The sequence below is a fragment of the Capsella rubella genome, unplaced genomic scaffold (assembly GCF_000375325.1).
Source record: "Capsella rubella cultivar Monte Gargano unplaced genomic scaffold, Caprub1_0 scaffold_7, whole genome shotgun sequence".
NCBI lineage: Eukaryota > Viridiplantae > Streptophyta > Magnoliopsida > Brassicales > Brassicaceae > Capsella > Capsella rubella.
The window spans coordinates 961126-983110 of record NW_006238917.1 but is presented as its reverse complement, the minus strand read 5'-3'; the positions used below and the strand labels follow the sequence as shown (position 1 = coordinate 983110).

The window sequence follows — 21985 nt, the reverse complement described above, 5'->3', positions numbered from 1 at the left end:
TGAGATACATAGAAACAGAGAATAGTGCTCAGTCAACTCACCCTGCATATTGAGTTTTGATGTTTGATGGCTCCGCCGAGTCCAAGAGTAGTGGTGAATGTGGATTTGAATAAGAAACCATGGCAGCAGAATAAGCCACTTCATAATAGATGGCATCCTGAGATACCACCAGTAGCAGAGGTCAAGGCTGGCGAGTTCTTTAGGGTGGAAATGGTTGACTGGACGGGAGGTGCAGTGAAAGATGATGATTCTGCTGGCGATATTAAGAGCATAGACCTTTCTACTGTAAGGGGGCTTAGTAAGAAACATGAGTACAAACATGAATTGCATATAGATATAAGTTTTTTTGGTGAGTATGCAGGTTCATTACCTGAGTGGGCCAATCAACGTTGTAGATGAGGATGGTGTTGCAGCCAAGCCCGGTGATCTTCTTGCCGTTGAGATATGCAACTTGGGTCCTCTTCCAGGAGATGAATGGGGCTTCACTGGTTCGTTTGATAGAGAGAATGGCGGTGGGTTCTTGACTGACCATTTCCCTTGTGCAACCAAAGCTATTTGGTACTTTGAAGGGATTTATGCCTACTCTCCTCAAATTCCTGGTTAGAGCATAACATCATCATGCTTTTTTGTCAAGCAAATTAGTAGCATAACCATGTAGCTTTCTTTGTTATGAGGTGTTATGTTGATCATACACATGCTCATATCATCACATAACGGCATGGCAGGAGTACGATTTCCGGGTTTGACACACCCAGGAATCATTGGCACTGCACCATCAAAAGAACTCCTGAGAATTTGGAATGAAAGGGAAAGACAATTAGAAGAAAGTGGTCCCAAATCCCTAACATTATGCGAGGTTGTGCATCAGCGGCCACTGGCAAACCTACCAACAAGTACAGGATGCCTCCTCGGAAATGTAAGCTACATACCAAAACTAAATTTACCAAGGTCATAACAGTGTTTTTGAAGTGTATCTGATGATACTTACCTCTGAAGCCGTGAGAATTCTTACATAATGCTCTTGTAGATTGAAGAGGGAACACTAGAATGGGAAAGAATTTCCAAGGAGGCTGCAAGGACAATACCGGGAAGAGAAAATGGAGGAAACTGTGACATAAAGAACTTAAGCAGAGGCTCTAAAATATATCTTCCAGTGTTTGTAGAAGGGGCTAATCTAAGCACAGGTGACATGCATTTCTCACAAGGTGATGGTGAGATCTCATTCTGCGGAGCCATTGAGATGAGTGGATTTCTAGAACTTAAGTATGTGCATACGTTCCTAATTGCACTTTTTTCTGGAAATTCTACTCCATATATTTTTCTTAGATGTTATTGTTTTAGTGCAGTGTTAAGTTCAAAACTATGACACTATTTTGTAACTTATCAATAGGTGTGAAATTATAAGAAACGGGATGCAGGAATACCTTACTCCAATGGGACCGACCCCTCTCCATGTAAACCCAATCTTTGAGATAGGGCCAGTGGAACCGAGATTCTCAGAGTGGCTGGTGTTTGAGGGTATCAGTGTCGATGAGAGCGGGAAACAACATTACCTTGATGCAACTGTAGCTTACAAACGAGCAATTCTCAACGCTATAGACTATCTCTTCAAATTTGGTTACTCAAAAGAACAGGTATTGATCCTTCCAACTGGAAGTTTCTTTGAGAACCAAATTGATCACAAGCATTAAAACTAGAGAAAACATTGACCAAGAAATTATGGTGTGAACAGGTATACCTCTTACTCTCATGCTGTCCGTGCGAAGGAAGAATATCTGGGATAGTCGATTCTCCAAATGCAGTTGCTACGCTTGCAATACCAACTGCCATCTTTGATCAGGTTTGACAATACATTACAGGCCTTTGGTTACTACTTTAAGTTGAGAACCTGCGCTTGCTCTGTTATTCACCTGCTTCTTTACATCAATTACGTAACAATGTAAGGTAAAAACAGATGCCAAAAATTTGATGATTTGCTTATGTTTATGCAGGATATTCGGCCAAAGACCCGAAAGGTTCCAGCAGGACCTCGCATTGTGAGGAAACCAGATGTCCTGAAGAGCACATATGATGGAAAAATTCCAATTACAAAGAATCCAAGTTCTTCTTCATCTTAGCTAGTACAAAAGAAATTAGATATAGAAACTAAATCATAGTCTGTATAATCAAGCATATGCTTGATATTTATTATAAAAACTACATTATGTATTTATTATTAAAACACTGGTATGTTATGGCCTACCTAAAACAGATTTTTGAGACAGCATACTATGCTCCTACCAACAAACAAAAACTATATTGCTTCTCCTTTACCACGCTAAGAATCATTAGTGTCCTCTTTCATCTAGTTTGGAATAATAAGTGATCTTGATCATTATCATACGGAGACTATGCTGATCTTGATGATAAGAAAACTTTACATGTATAATGTGTAAGTCAAGTCAGATGTAAAATAGTAAATCTTAATATAATCCAGTCAAAATTCCTTTAATGTGTTGCAAATTTGAAGACCATCAGAATCTGCCACACAAAGTGAAAAGATTTTGCTCAACAATATAAAAGAGAGCCACAAGCTAAAGCACTAGATTATGTCTAATTGATTACAAGACAGAATCCTCTAATGCTAGTTCAAATACCCCACAGTCAAAATGTTACAAAGATGAGCCAACTAGTATGATGCATGTTTGAAAGAAGTTAAATACACATGTACAGTCACAAGTTTTCGTCATTCCATACATAACATGAACATAAAGCATAAACGTATCTGGACGTTGAAGAAGAGGCAGTAGAAAGAGGACGTGTACCTTTAATCACAAGCTTATGACTCCAATGACCCTTAAGCCTTGAATTCAAGTTGGGGGCTCTTCTCCTTCCACTGCTTTCAAACCCTGAAGCTCCAACTTAAACTGTGAAACCTTCATCTCCTTCCTTGAACATTGGTATTATTGGGTCCTTCTCCGAGTGAGCAGCTTGTGGCTTCCCAACAACTGTACTGTGTTAAACCACATGGAAGCTCCATGAGATTCCCACCTTTCCTCTGTAACAAACATCTCTAGAATTTTATCATTTTCCAAGAAACAAAATCTCTCAGCGGCATTCTGTCGAACACCATAGCAGCATACACTAAAAATCTCTAGAATTTGGGTACACTTGCAAACAATTTCGGTTAAGGTTTACATGGTTTTGGAGTTACAATTGATTTATGCTCGGTTTAAATTATAATTAATAAGGCTTGAGGGGATAAAAGAAAACAAAAAGAAAAAGAAGAAAATGAAGTCACACGCGATGGGTTTTTAAGAATTAAGCGAGTTTGTTACACCATAAGCGATTTTGGGGGTTATAGCACACAGGAATCGTAGACACTCGCGCAACGCGCGTTTGGTGAGAGTGGGTGAGAAATAGAGCGCTCTGATTGGCTAAAAATAATGAAATAGTAGTGATATAGCTCCTTGCTTCCTCCTCTATTATTATTACTTCTCCCCTTTCAATGACGACTTCTCTGCTGAAAACAACTTTTGTGACAATGTAGAATAATAACTAAGGTCGTGAGATGATTAGCAAAATCTTTTATTCTGCTTCTTCTTCTTATAGACAAAAAAAAATTCATCTTTATATATATCCCAGTTGAGAATGAAATTAAGATTTTGTAAAGTTTGTGAGGTCACTTACATTAGGTAGGCTATAACAGTGTTTCAGAAGTGAATATGATGGTACTAACCTCTGAACTCGTGAGGATTCTTACATAATGCTCTTGTAGATTGAAGAAGGAACACCATAATGGGAAAGGGTTTCCAAGGAGGCTGCAAAGGACAATACCAAGAAGAGAAAATGGAGGAAACTGTAACATAAAACTAGAACCTAGTTAATCACAACATTAAAACTAGAGAGAAAATTGACCAAGACATTATGGTGTGAACAACACTGAACAGGTTCACCTCTTACTCTCATAGAGCATAGACGATTCTCCAAATGTCGTTGCTACGCTTGCAATACCCACTACTGCCATCTTTGATCACGTTTGACATTACATTTCAGGCCTTTGGTTACTGCTTAGGTTGAAAACTTGAGCTTGCTCTGTTCTTCACCCTCTTCTTTACATCAATTACCTAACAATGGAAGGCAAAAACAGATGCCAAACATTTAACGATTAGCTTATTATGTTCATACAGGATATTCAACGGAAAAAAAAAACTCGAAAGGTTCCAGCAGGACCTCGCATACTGAGGAAACCAGATGTTCTGAAGAGCACATATGATGGGAAACATCCAGTTACAAAGAACCCAAGTTTTTCTTCATCTTAGCTTCTATAAAAGAAACTGCATTATGTGACTCTTCTTAAAACACTGTTCTGGCCTACTATGCTCCTCCTACCGACAAACACAAACCACGCCAAGAATCATTAGTGTCCTTTTTCATGTAGTTTGGAAAAACAAGTGATCTTAGCTTACAAAGAATCCAAGTTCTTCTTCATCTTAGCTTCTACAAAAGAAATTGGACTTAGAAACTAATACCAAGTCTGTATTGATCAAGCATATGCTCTGATAACAAAAAGACAACTTTGGTATAAAAATCTACTCAATAAACCACAAGGCACACACAAAAGGGTTTAAATTTGCACCATTTATCTAAGTAAATGCTTTAACTTTGGTATCGAAATAGCTCAATTTTTACATCACACCCTTAAAAATTTCAAACTGGGCACATAATAGTAAGTAGCATGTATGATCCAAAAAAATCATTAAATCCACAAACCAAATTCCTTGACATCCTTGTTCTACCTATATATTTACTAACTAAGAACTTTTAGATAATAAAGTTACCCAATTTAATTCTATCAGGACCTCTTCTCGTCACTTCCGGAATCAAATGAAGCTTGATAGGCCTGAGCTCTACTTCAAAACACGGAGCTACTGAAGCGTGGCAAGAAAAATATACTCGATGAACTGAGAAACCGAAGAAGAAAACGAAAATTCAGGTATTTGAAGACGAAACGGTGCTTGCCCAGAAACACGAAAGAGATAAAGAAGAAGATGAAGAACCAAAGGAAGCTCCATTGATTTGACAACGAAGAAGAGGACATATTATGCTCATGGACCTGCAGTATACTCGTTTAGGCCCATAAGCCCACTAAAAATCCATTACGAAATCCAATAGTAAAATAGAAAGCATGAGTATAAATCTCTGTCTTTTTAGTGTAGGATTAGAAGCTGTCGGAAACTTTTTGATTACTATTATTTTAAAATTGAAGAAATAATACTCCCTACTCCCTGGATTCATGAAAATCTGATATTCAATTATTTATTTTCACACATATCAACATAGTCATTTATATACGTAATGTTAAAGTATATAAACATAATCTTTGTTTGTCGACGTTGTTGTCCACACACGTATATAATAAGAGTACATACTAATCAAATGTCTTACTAATGTAAAGACAAGGTTTATCATAAACTAATCACCGATGTGTTACATCAAGATTTTGATGAAAAACAGCTAAAAACGGTAATTATTAATGTTTGAGGAAGAGAGTTTCCGTAAATCTCTCCAGCTGTTGACTCAAAGGATTGCTAAACATGGTTACGACATGTAAATTTAAAAGAGACCAAGAAGACAAACATTTTCACGAGAGTATCGGTACTGAGGTAACTTGTGTCGTCGTCTACATTTAAGTTCATGCTCACACACACACACACACACATGCATGCGTCGTGGATGTGTATGGATGGTTGATGATTGTGATAATGGAATGGGCTTTGATTTGACAAGACGAGAGTCACGACATTGAGGACGATGATATTATAGGTATTAGAGTATTATTACTTCAATCTTTTTATCGCTCTCTCTGTAACTCAGTAGTCAGTAGACATCGCTCCCTGTCTCTCTCTTTTATCATCCGTAGCGAAAGACAAGTCGAAAGATATTATATACTACTAGTAAACTCTATACGTAATGCATATTTTTATGTCTTGGCATTTGTAGAACTTCATGTACAGTCATTTTTTTCTCTTTAATGATATGTACATATTTAGTATTTTACATCCCCTAACACTAGATATTCTAATCGATAATATATGACACTATAGCATGATTCACAAATACTAAAACCAAAAAAAAAAAAAAATGATTCACAAATGCGTTTTTAAATTGTTTATAGTCATTAATAATAAGCAGATCGCTATGATTTTATTTTTTTTTCTTTTTGTAATTACTGATTATCGACGTTATTGTTTTGGTTATTGATTTCTCAAACGTTATAGACAAATACTATTTGGCAGTACAATAATATGATGATTGTGGAATATGAAGACGAGGGGGAAGCTCCGAGTTGGAGCCAAGAGGCACCGAAACAACAAACCTGCAACTGCAAGCAGAAGTCCCATCTTGTTCCTTTGACTAATTTTTTTTTTCTTCATATAAGATTCAAAAACCTTAACAAAGTCCAATTCACACTTTTATTTATTTATGCACACTTTCTTATGTAATCTTTTTCTTTTTTGCCAACATTTTTTTTTACTTTTATTTTTGGCCAAAAAAACACTTTATTATGTAATTTTTATTTAAACTAATCTTAGGTCCTTTTTTATGACAAGAAAAAACTCTTTCATTTTTTAGAGAAAAACAAATTTAATATTTTATTTAATTTTAAATATATTCTAAAAATCTTTCATTTTTTTTAGAGAAAACATATTTAATGTTTATTGAATTTTAAATCTATATTTATTTTGGCAAGCTGTGTTTGTTTTTCATACAAATTGTACCCAAAAAGATTTAGATTATACTTTAAAATTATTTTACGTCGTGTTATTAGATTCACAAAATTGGACTATATGATCAGACCAATTTGATATAGACAAACTTTGCATTTCGTGAATAAAAGAAATTGAGTAGATAATCACTAGCTAGTAGATATTTTAAGAGTATATTGGAAATTTCTTTAAAAAAAAGTTACACAAATCTCTGAATTTCGTATATAGTAGATCTCTGATTGTTCCTGCCACAAACATCGTGATTCTGTATGAAACGTCATTTCAAGCACTCTTAATTATCGTCCACCATTCCCCCCTATCATAATGCACTCTTACACATACACTTATATTTACACTTTTATTTATATTCGTATATATATTATCCAAAATCCAAGATTACATATCAGTAGAATTCGAATATACAAAATAGTATTAGATTTATCTACCGTATGCTCTCGTTTTTTGGATTGTATTATCTATCCATCGTATCCATCGTATAGTGACATATTTGATATTTTGGACATATTTTGATATATATGCATGAACCTAAACGTATAGAAGTTGTTTCAGGATATAGATAGGCAACATGCATATACTTTTTGGTGATGATTATTGATCTCCCCGAGCTTCAAGGCCCGTACCTAATAAATAAAAGAAAACTTTATTTAAAAATTATCTCATAACACATATAACAAACAAATAGTATTAAAAAGGTTAGTGTGAAATTAATGTTTTGAATTGACACTTCCTTAGTGTCTCTCTGCCCCGGCCGCTCTGTGCCCGCAGCAACATTCACAGCTGGATTTTACAGTTTTCCAACAAAGATAGGAGATATATAATATTTATACACAAAAGGACATTATCGTCAAGTTACTCTTATCCGACATAAGTCGGTAAACCAAAAAATTTGGTCTGACTTCTGTTGGCTTTGACTGGTCTTAAGTCTCTTATTAAGCCCTCTCTCAACTGTATCGTCTTAACAACGTTCCTTTACTTAGGTTGATCAGTTGATGTATTGGTTTTCTCGTGAGCTAAGCTAATCACGCAAAAGTTGAAATTTGTTTAAGTCACCAAGCCGGATATATATAACCATCACGTGGTTTATGGGATCCCGATACACTCATACGTACGTTCACCAAGTAGGACAAACGATTCCGACGAAATTAACACAACAAAACACATAATTTACTGAGTCCATACAGACCTAACATCATATACAAGGTTTATACGAACTATATTAACATGTGGATGATCGGATCATTAGTCAAATAACTGCTATTGTTTACTAGATAATCTCACTAATAACGGACAATGATATGAAGTTAGTATTTAAAATGGATCAAATGACCTTCGAGGAGAGCTAGCGACTAGGCTTTTTTCGCATTGTGACAAAATTTTAAATAAATTGTTGTTTAAATAAATTGTTGTTTTAAAATAAAGATACAGTTTCTTATGTGAAGAAATAATAATAATCATAATTCTGGAAAGTTCGTAACAAACCCACGTCACACCTCGAGCCACTCCATCCACTAGTTAAAGTCTAGTCTTATCAATTTAGTTAGATTCTGGTTATATATTTGTGGGTCAACATGCATGAGAAATAGCTCTCCCTTTTGTATTTTGATTTATGACTTTATTTTTACAACATTTGTGATTTTTCCCTAACAAATACTAGTACATATATTATTAGTCATCAGCAATTGTGATATTTTCGCAAGAGAAATAACGAATCTCTTACTTATATATTTTCACAAGACAAATAACGAATCTCTTAGTTGTATATGTTTTTAATAAAATATATTCTGATTTAAAACAACATATTAGACGAAAATTAAAACGGAGTCAACAAGATTGGACTTGATATGGTTATGAAGCAAGTTTGTTGCATTTGTGTCACTGTTTAAACTCTTAGTGCGTCATTGTGGCTTCCAAATATATTCAGCTCCGATCTTGTTTACTAGTGACGGCTGTATCTTAGTTACCACAAGAATGACTATAATAAGATTAACCTCACCGCCTCAAATACTGCAATTTTCCGGATCCATTTTCATTACGATGATGATATATAATTACTGAACTATAATCACGACAATTACATAGTTAAATATGATATTTAATATTGATATTTAATATTCAATAGGGTTGCAGAGAATGCTCACCCAAAAAAGACATGCTCAATGGACCTATTCTATAAACTGTCAAACAAAACTAAACATATTATCTTGGAATGTCCAAAAACGACATGAAAATATATGTGAATGCGATATTGTATTGCAACGGTCCTACAATAATAGCTGTCCTCTGTCAAATACAAAAAAAGATAAATGTGTTGTATAGTCAATTAGGGTTAAAATTTTGAAATAAACCGTATGAGAAATCGAATTTAAAATATTAGTACCATACGTAGAGATGGACCGGGGTTATAATAATAATAAGTAATAACACATCAAGATCGTCTCATTTTGATGTCTTCGAGGAATTTGTCTTATGATTTTGTGTGTGATCTTATGATTTGTCTAGTTCTTACAGGTAATATCGTATTTGCATAATAATATGATACGTGTTGAATTGTAGACAAGTTAATCTTGACCAAGAAGACAATAATTTGTCTGCTAATTACTCGACACTTTTAGCGATACGATGTGGTCCATGGTATAAAACGTTCCACATCGTTCCTTAAAATCATAGTTTAATCATACGGACACACTTAACATATATAGATAATGTAACCAGACATAAAAATGTAATATGTATGATAGTAGATACTATATCATCATTTATTGTAAAGTATGGTGAAATGGAAACAAATGCCTGGAATTACGTACCGTTACATTTGTCTAATTGCGATTATGCTTTATGATAAATGTCATAACGTAAGCTCTTTTGTCAAAATCCAAAACGAAAACGATGTAATTAAGGTACCTAAACGACGCAATGCGTAGAAAATTGTACTATATTCTATCACACATATTATTGGTATTATGACTTTATGAGTAAGGCTCTAAAGTTCCAATATTGAAATAGAAACCCAAGACGAAAAAAGTGCTCTGTTTAATAACTATCTTATCTTTCAAAGTATGAGTGGATGGATCCTCTCCTATAATACTAATATTTTTTTCTATGAGCTTTAAATTCTAATGTACCAAGAGACGAATGTAATTTTCTTTTATAATGGTCGAAGAGACGAATGCGAGTAGTTGCAAGTTGTTGATAATTTATATGTTGCAGTGACCTTTCAAGTAATTGCATGGACCTTTCGGATTACAGAAACAAACCCTACTCAAGGCTCCAAAATTCAAATAATAATAAGAAGAAGAAAAAAAGACATTGTTACTTGTTAGTGAACACTTCTTGATTTACTAAAGATATATAGTCACTTTCCGGCATAATGCGCAAGTACTTGGCAAAAGCCGAAAAAACAACAGTAGTACTCATAAAAAAACGTTTATATGGATCTTTCATTAAGCTTATACTTTAGTAATCTTGTTTGGCCAAACTCTTTCTGAATATATATTTATTGGTGAGCATATATTATATATATATATATATATATATAATATATAGCCAACTAAAACATCATCACTATGTTGGTGTCTACTTAAGTGTTTATTGAAACCACGATATTAAAGATAATAAATTTACAAAATACATGTATTATTAATCAAATAATTATAATCGTTGATAGTTCAACCGATTACACTATAACAAACATTATTATGTAATTAAACGAGAAAGCTGACCAACCCTTGAATTTGAGTTTCCAATGACAGAATATTTTTAGAAAACATAGTGAATATGTTTACACTCCAATTTAAATAGAACAAAGACAGTGGTTTGAGTTGACTGGGTTAACTCGATACGTCTAAAAAAAGACATAGTGAATATGTTGTTTACACGTCTATATATATGATAATGACATGATGAAAATTTTAAAATATTTGATTAGGTCTTGTAAGTTGTAACGAATATATATATAGTGCTCGAAAATGTCATAATCAGTACAGAAAAATTAATCCTCTCTACCAACCTGAACTATATGTTATCTATAATTTGAGGGTCCTCATCAAGTGTGCCGTTTATTCTTATTAATTTGTTTCTGTTTATAATTGTTTATCGTTTTTCTGTGCGTGTGGTGTTTCTTGCCTAGTTTCCACTTATACACAAAAAATATATATATATATCATGTGGAACTATTTATAAATATATATTCTTCGAGAAGAATGCTGACGGTAGATTTGGTAAAAAATTGAGGCTTACTATTTCTAAATTACACCAATAAACAGGTTTTAATTCTTTCAAATTTCTGACTAAATTTATCATATGACTAAGATATAGATTAAAGTTAGAATTATTGTTTACCTTCGTATGGTAGTACTACTAGAATATCTATATCTAACGATTGAGTGTAATAATCAACTTAAAATAGTAGCTTAAGAGGACGGTTGATATTTTTCATATTTCAGCTTAAAGAGTATAAAAATTGAAGTGCAATCCTCTAGCCTCTAATTAGTGATGCCTATAGTGACAATAAAGGAATACGTAACAAATGATAATCATTTTGTCATGTATATAACCTATATATCATCATCATCATGTATTTCATTGCATGACTAAACTACCCCTTGGGAGGAATACGATAGATATGACCTTTAGGGATTTGGCTTTTTCCTCTAAGTGGATTCGTTCGTCTCTTTTAGCCTAATCGTGTGTTTGAACCTTGCGGTTGTTTTTAGTGAGATATTTTTTTCTCAAGGATCCTTTTAAACAAGAGTTTTTTTATATACATATTTCTAAATAATCTTTACGGTACGTTATTGTTTTGTATTTTACTTTTACGTGGTTTAAACATCTTAATTTGGTAAATAGACAGACAATTAATGGAGAGAAAATAAATGATTAATTAGGGACTAGTAGTATAGATGAGGTTGAGAGCAAATGATTACTTGGGAGATGGTGCAGTGTATCAAAGCTGATGATGATGTAAAATGAATAAGTGTGAATTTATTATATCTACGGGCAAAGGAAACTAGAAGAAGAAGAAGAAACCATAATAATGTGAATAATAATGAGTTAAGAACGCAGACAAAGCCGCCATTTTTCCAACTTCTCACTCCCACTTACATACAACTCCTCCTTTTGGGCAAGCCCTCATACATCAATGCTCGTCTTAATCAACCATTACTCCTCTTACTCATCATCATTATGAAAACATTGAAGCCACCCCCCACTATTTTTTTTTTAAATTTTATTTTTTGGTGGAGAACATATAATTAAACGTCCCTAATTATGAGCGGTTTAATTTCGTATTTATTGTCTGTATTAACTCTATTTCATAATTTACCTAGAGAAACTACTTCTAGTATTATACTAGAGTTAGTGCATCATTTTAGAAAATTCAAAATTTTTAGATTATTATGGTCTAATTTAATAAAATGATAGAATCGTGACCTTTGATTGGTACTAGTATACAATTCAGGCATGGACAATAAACTGAGATGACTCAACAAAAATGAGATGTAACCAAGTATGAGACCGTAGACAAAAGCCGGACTAACGTTCTCACTCCGTTCATTTCCTACTAATACATATCTCTTTTTTTGCATTTTTGCAGGATTTTTTTTTTTTTTGTGTATAACTAATAATTTATAAATCATAATTTAAATCATACGCTTTTGCGTAGTTTAAGTGGCTTTTTCAGAGATTTTTTAATAGTTTACCTCTTAATACCTTGAAAAATCTCAGTTACATATTATTACCTTATCATTTAGAACCAACTAATATTTTATATATATTTATATGAAAACAAAAACAAAAAAAGATTTGGTACTGTAGAAACTATAAATAGGATTGAGAGAAGAAGAACTTTAAAAACCTCTTACAATCATGAACTACTCGTCTTCCCCAACTTTTTAAAACTCATCATAAATAAAAATTAAATAAAAAAGTAGCCGGAAAAAAAGTCGATTTCTCTTTCCTTTTAAATCAAAATCCTATAAGCTCTCACATATGTATATAATAGCTTCTCTGAACGTTTTTTACTTATAGCTCACGTTATATATATAGATAGTTAGTTTCTATAAATGCATCTCTATCTTCCCCTCACTTGTCTCATTTCCACACTAGTCTTCTCTATCTATATATATATTAAACCCTATCTTCTTCACTCTTCTCCTAAGTCCTTAACTCTTTACTCTTTATTCTCTCTCTCTCTCTCTCTTTCTGCTCTGTTATTGTTCTGTTTCTACTATCTCTGTATCTGTGTGAAAGCCAAATATGACGGTGGTGAGAGAGTACGACCCGACCCGAGACTTAGCCGGCGTTGAGGACGTGGAGCGACGGTGTGAAGTTGGACCAAGCGGCAAGCTTTCTCTTTTCACCGACCTTTTGGGTGACCCGATTTGTAGGATCCGACATTCACCTTCCTATCTCATGCTGGTAATTTCTCAATCTTTTTCTTTTTTCCTGGTCTTTTTTTACTTGTGTCTCTTCTTCTTCCTTTGTCCGATTCTTTAAACCCAAAACCTCTGTTTTTTTTTAAAAAAACCCTTAAAAGGAGAAAAACAAAGAATAGTAAGAATAACTTCTCTTTTTTTTTGGTTCAAAGTAACAAAAACTTCTCAACCTTTGATTTATCCGAAAACCCCGATTCCATATATTTAAATAAAGTTCGTTCCTTTTGTGAGTATCATTTCTATTTTTCGTCGACTCTTGATAAGATCAAAAGACTCATCATTTATAGTATTTATTTCTCAACTAAATAACTACTAACCAAATAAAGTTAGAAACTTTCTTATAGTAATTATTTAAACAAAACAAATAATAACGGAAAAAAATTAACAGGTGGCTGAGATGGGTACGGAGAAGAAGGAGATTGTGGGGATGATTAGAGGATGCATCAAGACCGTTACATGTGGCAAAAAGCTCGATTTAAATCACAAGTCACAAAACGACGCCGTCGTCAAGCCTCTTTACACTAAACTCGCTTACGTTTTGGGCCTTCGTGTCTCTCCTTTTCACAGGTACCGTTCCGTTCTGTTCTCTCCCCTTCAAAACACTAATCACGCAAGTAAATGATTAGAATGTTTAACTAAAACCATTAGTTTTGGTTTGGTTTATTACAGGAGACAAGGGATTGGTTTTAAGCTGGTGAAGATGATGGAGGAATGGTTCAGACAAAACGGTGCTGAATACTCTTACATTGCTACTGAAAACGACAACCAAGCTTCGGTTAATCTCTTCACCGGGAAATGTGGTTACTCTGAGTTCCGTACGCCGTCGATTTTGGTTAATCCGGTTTACGCTCATCGGGTTAATATATCGCGAAGAGTCACGGTGATTAAATTAGACCCGGTCGATGCTGAGACGTTGTACCGACTCCGGTTTAGTACAACCGAGTTTTTCCCGCGGGATATCGATTCGGTTCTGAATAACAAACTCTCGCTCGGGACTTTTGTAGCAGTGCCACGTGGAAGCTGTTATGGATCCGGGTCTGGAGCATGGCCCGGTTCGGCTAAGTTCCTCGAGTACCCACCCGAGTCATGGGCCGTGTTGAGCGTGTGGAACTGTAAAGACTCTTTTCGGTTGGAGGTTCGCGGCGCGTCGAGGCTGAGGCGCGTGCTGGCTAAAACGACTAGGGTGGTCGATAAAACGCTGCCGTTTTTGAAACTCCCTTCGATTCCTTGTGTTTTCGAGCCGTTTGGGCTTCACTTCATGTACGGGATCGGAGGGGAAGGTCCACGCGCGGTGAAGATGGTGAGGTCGTTGTGTGCTCACGCGCATAACCTGGCCAAGGAAGGAGGATGCGGTGTAGTTGCGACGGAAGTAGCCGGAGAAGAGCCGTTGCGGCGAGGGATACCGCATTGGAAAGTGCTGTCGTGCGCCGAGGATCTTTGGTGTGTTAAACGGCTTGGGGAAGACTACACTGACGGCGTTATTGGTGACTGGACCAAATCGCCACCTGGCGTTTCTATTTTTGTAGACCCTAGAGAATTTTAAACTTCACTTTTTATTTAACCCTATAGTTTTCTTTTAATGTCAAATTAGTGACTTTAGTTCTAAGTTGTTTAGATATCTTGATGATGGGGTCGTTTAGTTTTTAGAATTATTATTAATCTTTCTATTGTTCTTAGGTTTTATCTTTTTTTTTTTTTTTTTTGTTTTTGTGTTTTGTGGGTGTTAAATTAGTGGTAAGAGGCAATATCTCCTACTTTTGGGTTTGTGTCTTCTTGTCTTGTAAATGGATCTAGCTTTATAAAGATACTTTTTCTCTGGCCAAACTGAAACGCCGACCTGATAATTATTAATTTTTTTAAATAAAGAAAATTACATGAACGCACTTATGGAAATCGTATTATGATGTAAGTTGTTCTTTGTTTAAAGACTTAAGACGAAACTGTGAAGATGAGATAACAAATTATGCAAATGGGAGTGAATAATATATGATATATGTATATACTGTATTAGTTTAGTTGTTCTTTTTAGTAGGTGGGTATTTTGGATCTTAGTACTTTGCTAATTCGAGTTCGATCATATTGATTGTGATATTGGAGGATGGACACACCTTTTTTGATATCGCCCAATCCTACGTGTAAATGACATGCATCTCAATGTCAAGGACCACACTTTTTACTCCAAATATGGTCCCAAAGATGTTCAACTGATAGATTTATATGTTTCTTTTGTTGGTTTGCGGTAGCAAAAAAGCTATAGCATGATGAAACCTTTGAATCGGGTTTGAGAACGTGTCCTTGTCCGAAAGAGGTATTGTCGAGCCGAGAGCACCGATCGAGTCAGGGAAAGGTTTATACTATAAGGTATATTTGATCATCTCATTACAAGACATGTGGATCATCACTTTGATCGAGGGGTAATAATACGTTGCCTTTGTGGATTGTGGATTACATTTATGTTACAACGATTGGTGTACATGTGTGTGTATGTTGACCGTAGGTTTGTTTGTTTGTTACAATTTTGTAGTTCTTGGCAATACATAAGTGAAAAATGAATGTGATACTAAAACTCATGAGAGAATATCCCACATATGAGGTTAGGATCAATCAGTGAAAATGGTGTTGGATCCAATTATATAAATGCCACATATAAAGTTTAATTGGTTAAGCTAATAAAAGAAAATCGAATATGGAAGTTAGGTTATAGTATTCACGGAGTTCCCAAGTAGACGATCATGTGAATCTCAAGGATCCTCTAAAGCACTAGCATCCAAAAAAAGAGAGTGTTTAATCAACATTTTAATAAAGGTTGTAACTTCTGAATCGAATCAATGATCCATATATAGACGTGACTCGTGAGGCCACAAAAGCACTAGGATGGGATGGATAATAACATTTAGGGTAAAGAAACAAACAAAAATAATCATGAGAACTTAGCTAAACTGATCTATGGTCGATTATGTAATAGATATTTTTAACATTCAGAATCTATATATCATCAATTATATTTATATTGAGAAATATGAATTAGGAATTGTAAGGAAAATGTGAGCGTGTTCAACAACAACACCGAAACATCTCATTCTCAAGCCATCCCCCACAAAAATACGGGCGTGATATTTGTTTATTCGAATGGAATATTTCATTATGCGAGTGCGTCCGTTAGGAAAATGATGTAACATTAGTGAACCAATATCTAAATATATATTGCTGTCCAAAACCTATATATATATATATATAACTTAATTGTAATATATGTATATAGATGTAATTTAAAAAATGAAAAATAAAAGAAAAGGAAACGACGAAGAAGATTTTAAGCACAATGACGGTGGTGGTAAGTCAAATTAAAAGTAAAATATTTGCTGTGTCGGTCTAAAATTATGGGATTTACTCAGGACCAAACTTGTTCACTTCTCTTCTCTTCTCACTTTAACTAAACGACGGTTTTAAAAAAGCGTCCTCCTGCTTTTTGTTCTTTATTTTTTTTTTTTTTTTTCTGCTTTTTGTCATTTATCTAAATATTTTAAGGAGCTTCCAAAGGAGCTTCCAAATAGATAATGTCTGACCAAAATATAAAAAAGATTTAATTTATTTTAGTTTTTAATTCGATTTTTATTTTATTTTGTTAATGCGATCGTTATTTTAGTTTTCTTACGTACAATATAGGTTTTATATGCAGAAAAAATGTCTTACGAGAGTTCAACATAACGACTTGGGCCTCAGTCCATAAATCTGGATAATTGTCCGTACGCAAGTCCAAAAATAAAGTCGACTTGAGCCTTGCCAAAAATTATTTTGGTTTCTATTCCTTTTTTAATTGTCTATTATTAAATTAATTTTGAAAATTTGTGGCTTTGTTCATCAACAAGTTACATATCTGATATTGTAATATAGTCAACACTATGTTTAACTTTTAAGAGATTTTAGATCTAAATTCTCCTTTTTATTATTATTTCAAGAACCATTTCCATTTTTAAAACACTTCCATTTTAAAGTGACAACAAAAGTAAAAAAAAACAGAAAAAGACGTAACCTACTAAGGAAGAACATCACAAAGGGAAGAAAATGGTAACATCTGAGAAAGAGCAAATAAGTTAGTGACTGGATGAACATTTTTTTTAGCAAACCTAATTCATCTTCTTTCTTACTTCTTGCTTCTTCTCCTACTAATGTTTCTTGCTTGTGGAAGAAGAAGACTTTGAGTCATCATTAATAGAACCAGGACTCGAAGTCCCTGAGCTACTCATCATTTCTCCACTTCTCTCTTTACCAGACCAAAGCTTCGAGAACACTCTTGAAACTCCCAGCCCTCCTCCTTTCATCAGTTTACCTTTGTTGTTATTGTTGTTCTCTTGTTGGTTCTTTGCGAGTCTTAGATTTGCTAATTCACCTCTCAAAGCTTTGATATCCTCTGTGTCCCAACACTCTGTGTCTTCTTGATCAGTAGTGTTTGTCGATCTTGAAGCCGGAATTATCTCTGGCGTACTGTTTCCTGTAGATGACGAACCGTTGTTGTTGGCTCTTACTTGTTCAAAGAAGAGCACTTGCACCACCACACGCATTGGTAATCGCTCGTTTTGAACTGCGTGTGCGCATGCTTCTGCTGATAGCTTCCTACAGTCCATTAGCCTGCAGATTCTCTTCTTCTCGCTCTTGTTCATCTCCGGATGTTCCTGATCAGAGATAATATCAGGGAAGCAGAATCTTGATTAGTAACTTCACCAAATCTTGATTTTACACAAATCTCTTATTAGATGCGTTCAAACTTCTACGAAGCTGTTATCTTAAAACCGAGCTAAAAAGCAAATAAACTGACGAAAAGTCTGAACCAATAGTTGATAGCAAAAAATGTACAAGGAATGCAGACCAAAAGACTGGATTAGGCATTGCTAGTAAGATCACTGTATGAAACTATGTTTAGACAGAGTTGGTTCTTTTACCTTAAGAAACATGTCGATTGCGCGATAAACTCCGTCATGAGACTGTCTCGGGAAGCTCGAGACCATATCCGCGAGTGAGAGGAACTTCTGAAGAGGCAAGTTATCTGAATCCCTCGATTTTTCAGCTAAATAACCATCAACAAGTTTTGCAACTGATGCTTTCGCGGTTAAATCATCCTCTCTCGGGTCACGGGATTTCAAGAAAACCTCAACTAAGCTGTGCATCAACTCAACATCATAGAGCAAAACATCACCCAAATTCGCCTCATCTAACCTCTCGCCGACCCTGTTCTTTAACCCGGTTACTTCGTCACAACCAAGGAAGATCGAAGCTCGCAATAACTTAGTCAAGAAACTCGAAGAAACACTGCGTTTCTCATCAGGAATCAGCTCAATGATCGAATCAGCCAAAGCTCTGTACTTTGCAAAGTCAGTGATCTGTACAGAACTGCTTTTGCTGAATCCAGGAATCCTTCTAATTGCATACGCGTGCAATGCTTCTCCAATAACATCTGCTGAAACGTTCCCTCTTGCTTCGATTGTAGCGATTGCTCGTTTATACAAATCGATATGAAGATCACAAAGATCCTCAACCCACCAATCTCTAGGAACTGCCTGCGGTTTCCTCATTCCATTGTCAAGATTCTTCTTCTTGCTGTAAGTATAAGACCACTCGACTTTAGATGTATCAATCGAAGCTCTAGAGGCGATAGAGTCGAGACAACGCCCGGTTAGCTTCAGCTCTTCAGAGTATGGAGACAGAGCTCTCGTGGTCTGAAGCACGATGATCGAATCTTTCCAGCTTTGGAGTATGCTCGAGTTCAAGAAAACTTCAATCTTGTAAACAAGATTCCCTTTTTCTACGGTTTCATACATTTCAAGAAACTCAGCGGCGCAGCGAGCAGCGACTACGTTGTAAGCGTTTAGAGTAACTGTCATGCCATAACAGAATTTAGCACAGATCTCAAATGAAGCAGGACCACCAGGAATATCTGTTATTTCAATCTCATCTTCATGATGATGAATCTGATCATCTTCATTTGATGACGATGATGATGATGTTGTGATTAGCTTCTGCAGCCTTGCGCTTTTGGACAGCAACGGAAACTGAAAGTATCAAAACAGATAACATGAAAAAATTGATCAGTCAAAGTTACATATTGAGAATATAGGATACACAAAACATTGAATCTTTCTCTATTAGGCAAGAGTTTAATATTATAAGTGTTTTACCTTGTGAAGATAGAATTTGACATCCCCAATGATGACAATAACATCTGTTGCTAACTCACTTGCTACATACCTTTAAGAACCAAAGATCAACAAAGTAAATTGTCAGGATAAACAAATAACAAGATCTAAAAGCGAAACTATTTTGTTGACATTTACAATTTATAAACTGAATTTCAGACAAAACTAACATTGTAATAACCAAGAACCAAAAGAGAAAAGGTAAAGATTGAAACACAAACCTAGCATTGTCTCCTTCAGATTGAAAGGAATCAGGTTTGGATCCAAGTTTCATGAACTTCATGATGAAATAATCTAATAGAAGAGCTCTCAAGAGAGAAAAGACTTAAAGACTGTATTTTCACTCTCCCAAAAAAGCTTCTCGAGTCAGAGACTTAAGGAAACAATGTTAATGGAGGAGTCTCACATCTCAAAGAGAACATTGAATAAAGAAAAAGAGAAAAAATAATTATAGAAAAGATAAAAAACTTAGAGATGCACAAAACACCCACTCAAAGCTCGAATTTACTGACACACATACACAGAGATAAACCCTTTTTTTAATAACCAAATTCTTTTCTCTGTTTTCTAAGTGCTTCACACATTCACAAACACAGAAACACGTGAAACCCTTTTTTTTATCTCTTATTTTTTAAGTCGTCCACTGTGTGAGAAACTTTGTTAGAGACAGACGAATCCAAAGCTTGAATCTTTTTGTGGTGGTGATTGCAAAAGTGTCGTCGTCGTTTAGAATAGTAAAACCTGCAAAGAATCAAGAAAAAACAGAGGAAAATTGAAGATTGCCACTTATTCAATAGACAAGATGAATCAAATCTTTTTTGGATGTTTGCTAAAAAAGAATCTAACGAATACAAAACTTGACATTAATGGCAGAGAAGGTCGTTTATGGTACAACAGGACTAAAACTTTATACATAAATAAATATAAAAAGAGTTCTTTTTACATCAAGAATCGATTCGAATTCTTCAAAGCCCTATCCTCAATTGCAACACTTCAATACAAAAAGAACACAAAACACTTGTAAATTTGCAACTGTAATAGAAAAAAGAACAGTTTATAATACCTTTACTTCTTAGTCTTCCTCCGAAGCCAAAAGTTTCAGTTTTTTCTTTGTTTTGAAGCTTCTTCTCTTAATCATGAGCCAACACCACTAGCTAGAAGAAATATCTAATTGCTATATAATCTCGCTCTTCTCTCTCTCTCTCTCTCTCTCTCTCTCAATCTCAATCTCAATCTCTATCTCTGTGTGTACAAAAGAAAGAGCCCCACACAGAAATGAGAAAATATGAAAAGTATAATGAGCTGTTGTTGTTGTTCTTCAACTTTAAACCCAAGAACGCAAAATGCGCTACGAACCAAAAAAAAAACAAAAAAAATCAGAGAAGCCTTTTCCTCGTCTCTTCGAGTTAAGCACGACCCAGATAAAAAGATTCTAACTTTAGACGATAAAACAGTGACCTTTCGCTATAAAAATCGATGCTTTCTTCAATGAAATCGAGAAGATTAAAGAAAAGAAGAGGAAGGAGCCAAAGACTGAAATGAAAGAGAGAAGAAGAAAGAAGAATGCACGCGAAATCTGACAAAGCACTTACTTGGTGTGCCCCCTTCTCTTCAGACAAACTTACCTTCTTTTCAGGATATGTTTTCTCCTTTCCTTTTCATTATCTCTCTCTCTTTTTCCTTCTTTTTTCTATTTTACTCTCTGCTTTTTTTTCATTATTTACAATTTTATATATAACTTATCTAATTATTTAAAATATTTATTTAGTTTCATATTCTCTTCTGGTAAGTTTCCTTAACTAAAACCAATTTCTCCCATTGTGTGAAACTTATGATACGATAGGACCATTGTAACATAGTTTATACAAGTATACTCGTGTGAAATTGTGAGTCAAACATGTATATTGATAAATAATAAAGTCAAAAGAGTTTCGAAACCTATTTGGACCTAAAGATATGTTTTCATTTTGGGTTGTTGCAGAAAATATTTTCGATTAGATTCACTTCCAAGTTTTTAATTTTGTAGATCCTCAAAGATTAATACACTAAAGATTAGATGCCAAATGCTGCGATTGCATGTGGGCAGCCAATAAGAATCCAATGAATGCAAGGCTAGCTTAAGAAGTTATTCAAGTCGATTCATTGCTCTTTCATCTTTCACATGGTTTTTATACATCCCGCGAATCTATTCACATTATCCCATAGATTTGCCTCTTCGAATTCTACTTTATTTTTATTTGTTTGTTGTCCTTGATATCAGATTCGATTCTACTACTTCTGAAACTTGCAAGGTGGTTTGCTAAAGTAAATCTTTCGACGTCATCATGAATATGTATAGTTGCATGATAAAAAAAAAAATCATGAATATTTCAGTCGACAAGTAAAATTTTAAGATATTAAGATGGTGAGTAATACTGCAATAGTCTTAATTTTGACATGTACATGTCGACAAAAGCTGTGTTGAGTCTTCTTTAGTGCATAGTCGCAAACCATTTGATCGAATCTTGATATTGAGTCTAAATATAATGTACAAGAGTTAATAGATAAAATCATAGGGATTTTCTAAGAAATATTCGTGTGATTTATAGCAAAC

At 34.6% G+C, this 21985-nt stretch overlaps 3 protein-coding genes and 1 long non-coding RNA gene across 11 annotated transcripts; 2 read left to right on the top strand and 2 right to left on the bottom strand.

Annotated features, from left to right (window-relative positions):
* Positions 1 to 42: 42 nt before the first annotated feature.
* On the top strand, positions 43 to 2250 carry LOC17879429 (formamidase). The gene is made up of 7 exons (XM_023779830.1): positions 43 to 285; positions 362 to 599; positions 726 to 916; positions 1028 to 1263; positions 1391 to 1634; positions 1733 to 1840; positions 1992 to 2250. The coding sequence occupies exons 1-7, from the start codon at positions 67 to 69 to the stop codon at positions 2115 to 2117; spliced, it is 1362 nt and encodes a 453-aa protein (XP_023635598.1). The 5' UTR covers positions 43 to 66; the 3' UTR covers positions 2118 to 2250.
* On the bottom strand, positions 1827 to 5043 carry LOC111829753. Of its 8 annotated transcripts, none has more exons than XR_002833109.1 (6): positions 4821 to 5043; positions 4213 to 4367; positions 3936 to 4106; positions 3719 to 3838; positions 2805 to 3502; positions 1847 to 2054 (listed from the first exon to the last, which is right to left on the bottom strand). It is a non-coding gene; the product is annotated as an uncharacterized LOC111829753 (long non-coding RNA). The 8 variants fall into 8 exon arrangements; XR_002833108.1 differs by having other exon boundaries at positions 2805 to 3499; XR_002833110.1 differs by having other exon boundaries at positions 2805 to 3037.
* A 7805-nt stretch (positions 5044 to 12848) lies between these two features.
* On the top strand, positions 12849 to 14883 carry LOC17879982 (probable N-acetyltransferase HLS1). Its single transcript, XM_006283787.2, has 3 exons — positions 12849 to 13184; positions 13590 to 13768; positions 13871 to 14883. Exons 1-3 carry the CDS (start codon positions 13023 to 13025, stop codon positions 14742 to 14744), a joined length of 1215 nt encoding a protein of 404 aa, XP_006283849.1. The 5' UTR covers positions 12849 to 13022; the 3' UTR covers positions 14745 to 14883.
* Positions 14884 to 17214: 2331 nt separating this feature from the next.
* LOC17877437 (BTB/POZ domain-containing protein NPY5) lies at positions 17215 to 21008 on the bottom strand. Its single transcript, XM_006282518.2, has 5 exons — positions 20456 to 21008; positions 19614 to 20133; positions 19375 to 19444; positions 18142 to 19248; positions 17215 to 17874 (listed from the first exon to the last, which is right to left on the bottom strand). Exons 2-5 carry the CDS (start codon positions 19673 to 19675, stop codon positions 17368 to 17370), a joined length of 1746 nt encoding a protein of 581 aa, XP_006282580.1. The 5' UTR covers positions 19676 to 20133; positions 20456 to 21008; the 3' UTR covers positions 17215 to 17367.
* Between the last annotated feature and the right edge of the window lie 977 nt (positions 21009 to 21985).